General features: G+C 41.2%; 1 protein-coding gene across 1 annotated transcript in view; it reads right to left on the bottom strand.

Annotated features, from left to right (window-relative positions):
- LOC126095774 (nonsense-mediated mRNA decay factor SMG5) overlaps window positions 1–12,282 on the bottom strand; it is a 283,868-nt gene that overhangs the window by 176,159 nt on the left and 95,427 nt on the right. The window contains exons 7-8 of the mRNA XM_049910581.1: window positions 5,489–5,717; window positions 1,278–1,547 (exon numbers count right to left, since the gene is read on the bottom strand). Of these exons, the coding sequence (XP_049766538.1) occupies window positions 1,278–1,547; window positions 5,489–5,717 (499 nt within the window). The remainder of the gene's footprint in view (window positions 1–1,277; window positions 1,548–5,488; window positions 5,718–12,282) is intronic.

Below are 12,282 nucleotides of genomic sequence, written 5' to 3'. Positions count from 1 at the left end.
TAACAATGTCCAAGGCAAACCCAACTCACAACCAAAATATCGCCTTTCAATATAACCTAGACTCAACCAAAACATCACCTTTCAATCTAACCTACATTCTTAACCAAAATATCATATTTTAACCTTACCTAAACCTTTGGTTGTGCTACAGACCAGGCTTTCAACATAAACATCACTCACAAAATTATAAAAATAATACTGCACAAATATTGTAATGCCAAAGTTTAAATTGCAATACTGGCCAACTGTGAAATGAATTTCAGAGTTATGGATGACAGAGTAGTTTCGATCAACAAGACAATGGCATGCAAAGAAAGGAGAAGTATAGCCCACTGCTTAGATTTAATCCTAATCATCAACCATACTGAACACCCCTTGCAGGAGACAGAGAACAGAATCAACTGCCCGAACATGCCAGGAGCAACAATCATAATCCACAAGACCATGCAACAGTAAACTAAATAAAGGTTTGCAAATGGCCCATCCCGGGAGCGGAAAGACTTACCTTAGGGGGAAAAAAGGACAGGTATACACCCGCACACACACATATCCATCCGCACATACACAGACACAAGCAGACATCTGTAAAGGCAAAAGCTTTACTTACTGAGAATGTATGCCTGTCGTCAACAATGAGGTTTTTTTTATTGTCTATAAATAAATAAATTGGAGTCAATATAAAGGTGACAGACACAGAACCACCACCATACACTCTGGAATTTCATGTCAATTTACTGAATGAATAACAGTGAGATAATAAATTAAAAATGTTTTGAAAAAGAAGTAAGATTATTTACAAGGTCTATATGATTAATAGAAGTAAGAACAAAGCTTTTAGTCTTGAAGAAAAAAAAAATCCTCAAAACACAACACGGTTAAAAAAAGAAAACTGTTCTTTCTGGGGCTTTGCTATGCACCCAATAAACCCAAAAAGTAAAGTCTTTAATTGTATATGTGGTACTCTAACACACACTGAAACCCATCATCTACAGATTCGTCATTAATCCCAAGTTTTGAAGAACAAAAATACTTCAAATACAAGTTTTGAAGAACAAAAATACTTCAAACACTGAGCACCGCAAGGCTGGAGAAATCTGAAGTACCTTCACAATGGCATGTCTCTCAAAGACAATGACTGGATATAGTCTCTACCACAAAGAAACAGTGACACAAGTAATGTAGCTCACATCTTCAAATGTGATAGTACACAAAAACAATGCTTATTCAGGAAATATTCCAAGGGACAGAGTCCACAACACGTTTCTATTGTTTCTTACCATCACTAAGGTCAGAGTCTTCTGAATTCAGAGGTAAACGTCTACGTCGCCGACGTAGTTTGGCAATATGTCGGCTGTATCCAGACTTTCTGCTGGAAGGTTGTACATCTCCATTTTCCTGAGCCTGTGATGATGGTAGTTGCTGATTTCCTGCCATTGCCAGGGGTAGACTGAACACTGACTCCTTTATGTGAACCGCTACCTGTTCTACCAGCTGGGAGAATACAGCCAGTGTGAATGCCACCAGGTTTCCACACAAGGTCTGTGAACCTAAAAACAAGCATTCTGCCTTAATGCTCAATACAAACTGGCTTCAGTATTTTTATAAATAATATGACCAAAAGGTAATATTATTATTATTATTATTATTATTATTATTATTAATAATAATAATAATGTGAACCTGCAAGCATGTGTACCGTGAAAGACCTTGTGCGCAGTACAAGCTAAACTGCATCTTTCTCACAAATGATGCGACCAACAAGTGATATAATGGTGAGGGAAGTTTATTTTCACAGTGTCACTTGCATGAAACTTCGGATCTGCATGTTAATTACTGGTAATCAGTCAAAATCTATTCATACATGTAATTAGCCTCGAGTTACACAATAATGAAATTCTAGTGCACTAGCATCACAGTTTTGATTTGGTTATCCAATTAGTCATTTTTCCTTAAAATAGATGCAGTTGTGGAATCTCTCACAGTAAAATGTCTTCCATTATCATGGTAACATAATGTTAAGATTAGATTATATTATATTTACTTTCATTCCAATTGATCCGAAGTGAAGTGGTCCTCATTTATAAGGCAATAAACATATAATAGAACTACTATAATACTTATTTACAATGAACACATTGCTGCACTGAAATGGTGCAGAAGTCAGATTGACCCCCCCCCCCCCCCCCCCCCACACACACACACAAATCTATTGGTTCTACTGAGAAATGCCTCAATGGAGCAGGAGGAGTTGGCCACCAACTGAATTTCATTGGTTGTTAAGCTTTTTATGGCTGCTGTCAAGGTAATGAAAATGTGTGTTCCGGAATAATGCACACCTTTTTGTACAAGAGTAAGTGACTTTAAATCATTGTGAAGATTATTCTTATTTCTACTACTGATTCCATGAACTGAGCTGTTGGTTTAAAAAGTGATACATTATTTACGACAAATTTCATTAAGGAATAAATATTTTGGGAAGCAGTAGTTAATATCCCTAGTTCCCTAAACAGGCCTCTACACGATGTTCTTGAGTTCACACCACATATAACTCTTACAGCATGTTTTTGTGCCCGGAAAACTTTAGCTTGGCTTGATGAATTACCCCAAATAATAATCCCATATGACACTATGGAGTGAAAGTAAGCATAGTATGCCAGCATCCCCTATGTCCGACAGAATTTGCATTGCTAATAGAGATTTGTTGAGACGCTTCAGTAGTTCTGTGGTGTGCTCCTCCCAGTTAAATTTATTATCAAGTTGTAATCCCAAGAATTTAACAATGTCCACTTCTTCTATATGCTTTTCATCATATGCTAGGCGTATACTCGTGGGACACCCCTTGCAAGTTCTGAAGTGCGTGTAGTGTTTTTTCAAAGTTTAGTGACAAAGAATTGGCTAGGAACCAATGGTTAATGTCCACAAATATTTTATTAGCCGATCTATGAACACACTTGATTTGCTATTTATTGCAATGTTTGTTATCATTGGCAAACAAAACAAACTTGGCATTGGTAATGTTACTGATGAAAGGTCATTGCCATACACGAGAAAAGTAAGGGCCCTAAGATGGGACCTCACATGTAATTAGTTTCCAGTTGGATGATGCCTGACAGCTTAATACACGTCTCTTTCCTAATAACAGCCTTTGTTTTATGTCAGATATATAAGATTTGAACAATTTTGCACCATTTCCTGTTACATCATAATATTGTAATTTAATTACAAAGGGCGTTCAAAAAGTTTTGCACAGTCTTCTCCAATTTTTTTATATTTTGCAGGAGGAGAATGAAGTTTATGTGAACATACTTGGAACATTGAGCTATACATTGAGCCTACCTCAACGTAGCCTCCATCAACTGTGACACATCTGACCCAACATTCATTCCATGATGTAAATGTACTTTGGTAAAATTCTGGAGATTGACTTTTACACCCATCGCTTGACACAGGAAATAAGGTCTTTCTCACTATCAAATGTTTTACCCGCATAGGTGGCCCTTCAGACGACCAAAGAGGTAAAATTCAGACGGAGCCAAGTCCGGACTGTAGGGAGGATGAGGAACAATTTTCCAACCCATTTTCCTGATTTTTCTCCTGTGTCGGGCTGTATGAGGTTTGGCATTGTCATGGGATAGTCTGATGAGCTGACCCTGAAACTGGGGTCTGTGGGTCTTGATGGCACATTGCAGCTTGTCCAGAGACAAATAGTAATGGTCCCAGCTAATTGTGGAGCCAGGTTCCAAAAAGTCAATGAAAATGACACCATGCTGACCCACAAGAAGGAGGTCATCACCTGCTGTTCGTGAAAGTCTTGGTCTCTTCTTCCGGGGGAACCCGGATGACGCCACTCCATGGATTGGGTTTTGCTCTCAGGTTCGGACACAAAAACAACCACATTTCATCCTGGGTAATGACACTGTCAAAACACTGTTTCCATTCTTCAGTAAAGGTCTTCATGAGTCTCCTGCACACATTCTTCATCATCATTTTTATTTCTCTTGTCAATAATCTAGGCACCCCAACGTACACAGATTTTTCTGTACCCTAGTGACTGTACCAGAGATACCACACTACCCAATGACAAACAATGTCATTTCAGCAAGCTGTCGTGTCGTCACACATCTGTCATTTTGGATGATTTGACCAATGGTCTTCTTATTCACATCATTCACTGCCGTCGATGGTCTACGACACCATAAATTGTCCAGTAGAGGAGAAATCACCTTCTTTAAACCTCTGCAACCACTGCTGGATACTGCTGCAATCCACTGTGTCCTCCCATAAACAGGGAGCAACTTCCTGTGAACATGCTTGAGTTCAATGGCTGCTTTACTACCTGCACTATATGATTCCTTCCCCTAGCACCAGCTATTCTGAACTGTGTGGGTAGGTTATCCTTGCAACACACCTAATGTTTCCATAATCCTCCTAACCTCAATATCTGCTAGATCACCAGACCCACATCTTCCTCTACAGGATATGCCTGAAAGCTAACAAAGGTATCATTCTTCTTTGTGCACCAGTCGATGACTCAACATTTCTACTATCTGGTGAGTTGCCTCCTTTACTGTCAAATCATTTAGATTCTGTCGGAAATTTCCGTATCTTGTTTATATTTAAACATTGGTTAACTCTACTTTGGAACTTACTATTTGTAGCTAGGTATCCTCCATATTCTTAATATTCTTTACACTAATGTCTATGCCACAATACAGTGGCTGTACCTTGTCTTTTTGGTTACAGAACGGCACTCAGGCTTTTGCTGGATTGTCCTTTACAGTCCATTTATACTGTGATGCTTGAGGCTTTCCTACTGTGATTTATGAAACATTTTTTTTTAACCTGGAATGCAGCAGCAGTCCAGAAGCCAGCCAACTTGAGGCAATAAGCTATTTCTGAATTTGAAAATTTCAGAACCAGAACTTATTACATACCAAAGGCAAAAGCATCTTTGTCCCAAAGGATTGAAATTTATTATCTAACTGTGCTTGGTAATATGGGTTCCAATGACATATTCAGAACTGTGACCACTTTGGTCATTTACAACATTGTACTTCTACATTTTACAAATAGTAACAGCAAATTCTGAATTAAATACAGTTCTAAGAATAGCGTAAAATAAATTATCTTGCAGGGGGAATAATAAACTTTGCACAAAATGTAAGCAGTTAACTGAACTTTCAGTTTAATTAATGAGGTGTGCAGAAAAATTTTACATGTATTATACTAAATGTGCTTGTTTTACTCTTCTACTACCTAGACCGAAGGAACTGACAAACTGAGATTTCAAACACCAATCCACTACAACGAGTGTTCATGGTTTGCAACACCATGTACATTACATGTGCAAAATATCATTTGTTGCTTTATATTTCATGCTTGTATAATTAAGTTTTTATTTTACCTATCAAATCTCAGTTTTACCTATTAACTCTCAATTATTATTAAAATTTATTATTAAAATAGTAAGACCAAAGTACATGCTTACCATTCACTTGCAATCTCGACACACATATCAGCAACATTGCTACCAATTGAAAAATGATTGTTTCTGACAAATGGTTCAGTTGTTGTTGGTCCTCACGGGGGTTGTTGCGTTTATCAGGTGTCTCATTTTTCTCATCTTCCTCCCCTTCTTCTGCAGATGTACAAGATTCTCCATCAGGAGACTGCTGAGATAGACATGCCTGAAGATCCACCAACGTCTGATGGCACAGCTAAAAGCAAAACAAACTTTCCTGATTGATGGCAATTGTTCTCAAATTAACAAAATTTCATCAGCGAATTTTTAATGAATATGGTAACTGGCAGTGAACACATGTAATGTCTTGTCTACCTCATTTCACAAAATGAAAAAATTGGAAATGGGCTTAGAGAGGAAAAGACCAATTTTTTCCTCAAATAATCAAAGTGCAAATATCTAACACACACAACATCAGAATAAGGATCAACGAGTGTCTAAACCTCAATGAGCTTCCTGAAAAATGCCTGAAGTGCTGTGATATCTCCCATCAGAGTAGCATTTTAATTTTGCTACATTTTTATCATCTTTCTGTTAACATTTTAAAATATACTCAGATTCGGTAAGCCAATCAGATTTACCAGCAACTGAACAACACAGCAGAAAGCAGAGTTTCCACAATTCATGGAGAATATTACGAAAGAGTGTGGTGTCTGTTCTTTCAGACACATCCGGAAGAACAGACACTATGAAGAATCAGCACCTGTGATACATACTATGTAAACTGAAGGTGGAGGGAGGGTGGATGGGGGGGGGGGGGGGGGGGAGAGAAAGGAAAGGAAAGGAACTTATGATGTCAATTGCATAGGGACTTTATGTGGAGTCAGTGGTGCCGAGTGAAAATGTGTGCCTGACCAAGATTTGAGCCTGGGATCTCCTGCTTACAGGCAGTTGTGTTAACCACTGCACCAGCTGGACATAATATTTATTGCAGTTGCGCTGACTATCTCGGTACGCCCCTCAACCGACACATACTCCCACCTAGTGTCCTCTATCTGCAGCCCGACCTACACTCCCACCTAGTGCCCTCTATCTGCAGCCCCTGTCCACGTCGTCCTTGCTCATTACTTTGAGTTTCCCACACGAGGTCAAACATGATTATGCATTCACACTGAAGGTGGTGAATCCATAGCTCATCAAGGCGACTCAACTTTATAAATGCATTGTGTCTGTTCTTTTAGACATGTACAGCCATGAAGCTGTGCTCCTCAAGACTCATTTCCGCTTTCCTCAATGCACTCTAGCAGATAACATAGACCAAGAGAAAAGAGAGGGAGGGAGGGGGGGAGGTGGAGGGAGAGGGGGAGAGGGAGAGAGGGAGGGAGGGAGGGAGGGAGGGAGGGAGGGGGAGGGAGAGGGAGAGAGAGAGAGAGAGAGAGAGAGAGAGAGAGAGAGAGAGAGAGAGATTAATCAGATTCCTACATAGACTGTAAAGGGCCAGCTTAGCAGCAGGAATCATTCTTAACCCTTAGAGGACAGTGAGAGTTGTTTTCATTTCGACGCTGGGGAGAACTGATCACACCAAGGCTAAGGAAATGAAAACAATCAGTCTGTCCTCCTTTCTTCTAAAGACATTAGAAAAACTAGTTAATGTGGACATTAGAAGAAAGAGGTTAACTGAGTTTTCTCTGCATTTAACCAACATGTATATTAACCAAGTAAATCATATGAACAGCACTTCACCAACTAAGTAAAACATATGAACAGCACTTCACCAACTTGTTGGGAACTTTCAGCAATATAACCTTCGAATCCATAGTTTAAGGTGCAGAAGAGCATGGTACTGAGGACAACCACACGCAGATGGATTGAAACTGTGCTGAGTAGAAAAAAGGAAGATACCACCTTGATGAATGAGAAAATGGTGATCACCAACAGAAGGTGTCCACAGATCCTAATTGGTGAATGAACTCACTGACGAGCTAAATACTAGAGGCTACTTTTGCTAATGATATTAGTCATGGTAACACTGGGCAAATTTGTAGTACTGTTAGAAGAATGGCACAAGGTGCACAGACTATTGTACAAAACTAGTGCAGAAAACAGGACCTACGGGTCAGTCCCAAGAACACTATTGCAGTACCATTTGCAAGGAAGTACATCCAGTACATGTACTGGAATCTCAAGCTGCTCGATGAAACTTTCCCAGCACAGGGGATAGTCCAGTATCTACTGGATATGAAACTATCATGGACCCCTCACATAAAGAACATATGTTTCAAGGCAATAGGTACTGTGATGGGCACTAGAAGGGCCTGCAACAAAAACTGGGGTCCCTCCCCAGGAGTTTGTACTGATTATACACCACCTTATAAGACCTATGACAATGTATGGAGATACAGATAGTGGAATAAAGTATAACAGAAGGTGGCTGCTACAGAGCTTGGCAAGGTACAGAGATTGGCATGCTTAGCCATAACAGGCCCACTGCTGGGATGGAAACCATGCTGGACATGCTGCCCCCCCCCCCCCCCCCCCCCCCCCCCCACTGCACATCTGAGTTACAATGGATGCAGTGGCATATAGGTTAAAAACTGGACACAACTGAATATGTTTAAGATATCCAGAATCTCTCACCAACATAATGAGTGTGGTAAATATAGGAATGGTCAGGAAAATGTTGGCTGAGCACACAATAACTTCCAGTTGCTTCAATAAACCTTTCAATGCAACAACTGGAGGAATGAAGCAGAGAAAGAACAAACCACGACACTGTTCAGGAGAGACAGTCCCATTTACTGATGGTTCGAAAATATAGGAAGGTGTTGAGTCCAGGGCATACAGAGTTCAGCCTAGGCTAGAGACAGCAGTCTCTCTCTGTAAGCTCACCACTGTATTCCCAATGGAAATATCTGCTATCAGAGTGTGTGCAGAGGAAAATTTGCATAGGTATTACAAGAATTGTAGCATCTACATTTATTCAGACAGACAAGCATCTCTGAAATCTCTATCAGTAACTGCAAAAAGATCAGAGATCATAGCAGAATTCCACGACGGCCATACGAGACTGGTGGAAAGCAACAGGGTAAATATGCTGTGCGTCCTCGGTCACTCAGGAATTAATGCCAACAGACAAACTGACTGGTTGCCCAGGACAGGCGTGACAATCTCATTCACTGGACCAGAACCTATCCTAATAATCACCAAGGAGATAGTAAAATGAAAACTAAGTAGCTGGATCAGGAGGCAGCAAGTAGAATATTGCACAATGCTGCAAATGCAAAAATATGGCAAGCTAATGATACCAAAGCCATGTTTCAAGACAAGTTTTGTAATCTCAGACTTTACCAGGAGACAGATTAAACTCATGGTGGGACTAATGACTAGCCTTGACAACTTATAAAAACACCTACATGCGATGGGTATTGAGAAATAAGCCCTAAACGTAGACTATGTGGTCAGAGGGATGAAATATCACCACACCAAATCCTCCAATGCAAAGTGCTGCCATTCAAAAGCCACACAACATTTGGGTCATTAAGTCTGGAGGAAATCATCTCTAGTAAGGCAGTAGAGTAAAGGGTCTCCTGTAACTTAGGGTACTGGTTGACTTTAGCAGAATCACAGGGAGCGAAACTACACAATCAACTCAGTTTGGGTGCAGGCAACATTGAGCTAAGACCACTGTTGTTTTTGTCTCCCTTCACTAATCAAATCAACTCTTTTCTACCCTCATCCTCATTACAAATGGGCCCATCTCACCTAGGGGTCCGAGTGACTGGCTCTTCCTTTTGAACCTTCACCTGTGCAAAAAAGGAGCAATTAATAGTTCCAAAAGCTCAGATAGTGTCATGTACTTTTACTTTTATATGTGTCTAGTTGTATTATTTAATACCTTGGTGGGAGGGTGCATGGGACATGTCTTACACCGGGGGCGATTACAAGGGTAGGAGCCACAGGGTAGGGAAGGTGGTTTGGGGATTTCATAAGGATGAACCAAGAGATTACGAAAGTTAGGTGGACGGCGGATAGACACTCTTGTTGGAGTGGGGAGGATTTCATAAAGGATGGATCTCATTTCAGGGCAGGATTTGAGGAAGTCGTATCCCTGCTGGAGAGCCACATTCAGAGTCTGATCCAGTCCTGGAAAGTATCCTGTCACAAGTGGGGCACTTTTGGGGTTCTTCTGTGGGAGGTTCTGGGTTTGAGGGGATGAGGAAGTGGCTCTAGTTATTCGCTTCTGTACCAGTTCAGGAGGGTAGTAGCGGGATGCGAAAGCTGTTTTCAGGTTATTGGTGAAATGGTTCAGGGATTCAGGACTGGAGCAGATTCATTTGCCACGAAGACCTAAGCTGTAGGGAAGGGACCATTTGATATGGAATGGGTGGCAGCTGTCAAAATGGAGGTACTGTTGCCTGTTGGTGGGTTTGATGTGGACGGATGTGTGAAGCTGGCCATTGGACAGATGGAGGAAAGTAGCATGGGATTTGGAGTAGGACCAGGTGGATCTGAACCAAAGCAGTTGAGGTTGGAGAGGAAATGCTGGAGTTCTTCTTCACTGTGAGTCCAGATCATGAAGATGTCATCAATAAATATGTACCAAACTTTGGGTTGGCAGGCTTGGGTAACCAAGAAGGCTTCCTGTAAGTGACCCATAAATAGGTTAGCGTACGAGGGGGCCATCCTGGTACCCATGGCTGTTCCCTTTAATTGTTGGTATGTCTGGTCTTCAAAAGTGAAGAAGTTGTGGGTTAGGATGAACTGGCTAAGGTAATGAGGAAATAGGTTTTAGGTAGGGTAGCAGGTGATCGGTGTGAAAGGAAGTGTTCCATCGCAGCGAGGCCCTGGACGTGCGGGATATTTGTGTAGAAGGAAGTGGCATCAATGGTTACAAGGATGGTTCCCGGGGGTAACAGATTGGGTAAGGATTCCAGGCGTTTGAGAAAGTGGTTGGTGTCTTTGATGAAGGATGGGAGACTGCATGTAATGGGTTGAAGGTGTTGATCTACATAGGCGAGATACGTTCTGTGGGGGCTTGGTAACCAGCTACAACGGGCGGCCGCGATGATTGGGTTTGTGAATTTCAGGAAGTAGGTAGAAGGTAGGGCTGCGGGGTGTCGGTGGGGTCAGGAGGTTGATGGTGTCAGGTGAAAGGTTTTGTAGGGGGCCTAAGGTTCTGAGGATTCCTTGAAGCTCCGCCTGGACATCAGGAATGGGATTATCAACATACCAACACTTTCGTTTGATTAAGTTACAGCATCTTTGTTTTTAGATATATATAAAACAAAGATGGTGTGACTTACCGAACGGGAAAGCGCTGGTAGATAGACACAATAAAAAACACAAAAACACACACAGAAAATTTCAAGCTTTCGCAACCAACGGTTGCTCCATCAGGAAAGAGGGAAGGAGAGGGAAAGACGAAAGGATGTGGATTTTAAGGGTGAGGGTAAGGAGTCACTCCAATCCCGGAAGCGAAAAGACTTACCGTATTTACTCGAATCTAAGCCGCACTCGAATCTAAACTGCACCCGAAAAATCAAGGAAAAAAAAATAAATTTCCCGAATCTAAGCTGCACCTGAAATTTGAGACTCGAAATTCAAGGGGAGAGAAAAGTTTTAGGCCACACCTCCAAATCGAAACAAAGTTGGTCCATTGTAATATGAGACACAATTTAGCTCGAATGAATGATACAGCTACAGTAGTTTGGTTCGAGTCGTAAACTTAGCAGTTAAGCTTTACCAGGTAGCCATTGTTATGCGTCAGGCGCTCCGTCCGTATTTATACTGGTACCCTTCCTTTTTCACATGCTTCATCTGATTTGAATCGATTGCTTATTTTTCTTTGATCTGATAAGTGCCGTTCTCTTTATTATAGGTGTTAACGTCACTCTAAGCTGAAAATGCATTATTGTACTGTGTCATGCATTCTTTGTCGCATTCTGATAATGTGTGTTTACGACATGTCGCCGCTCGCGGCATGGCTTGCTTTTGTGCACGCTACTGCCGATTACAATAAAAAAAGAGAGGAATTGTCTCATTAGCGAAACAATGGCAAGAGACTGCTATTTGTTGTTACTTACGCTGCTGCTTTCTTTGATAATGATCAACAAGAACCAAATAATAGACTGTGTATGATTGAAGATGTTCTGAACGAGAGTTTACCTAAAATTTTTCTCTGTTTGAAAATCTTTGCAGACACCTCTTTTGTACATTACATTCTGCACAGAAATTAGTCATCTTAGATTTAATAATCTAGTCAATTGCCGTGCTTCATTTCTGACTGTATCACTATTAGGCATAAGAATAATACGTATATAAACATGGCATGATATGTATATTCTTCCGCATTTGCCATTGTGTCACACTAGTTTCGTAGTTTATTAGGCAGACAGGATTTAAATGAGATAGCAGCAAATACGAAAGAATACATGGCAAAATCCAGAATGAGATTTTCACTCTGCAGCAGAGTGTGCGCTGATATGAAACTTCTTGCCAGATTAAAACTGTGTGCCCGACCGAGACTCGAACTCGGGACCTTTGCCTTTCGCGGGCAAGTGCTCTACCAACTGAGCTACCGAAGCACGACTCACGCCCGGTACTCACAGCTTTACTTCTGCCAGTATCTCGTCTTCTACCTTCCAAACTTTACAGAAGCTCTCCTGCGAACCTTGCAGAACTAGCACTCCTGAAAGAAAGGATATTGCGGAGGCATGGCTTAGCCACAGCCTGGGGGAGGTTTCCAGAATGAGATTTTCACTCTGCAGCGGAGTGTGCGCTGATATGAAACTTCCTGGCAGATTAAAACTGTGTGCCCGACC

This window comes from Schistocerca cancellata, chromosome 8, assembly GCF_023864275.1.
Source record: "Schistocerca cancellata isolate TAMUIC-IGC-003103 chromosome 8, iqSchCanc2.1, whole genome shotgun sequence".
Taxonomy (NCBI): Eukaryota; Metazoa; Arthropoda; class Insecta; order Orthoptera; family Acrididae; genus Schistocerca; species Schistocerca cancellata.
Note: the sequence above shows the minus strand (reverse complement) of the source record. Positions and strands in the feature narration are given on the sequence as shown.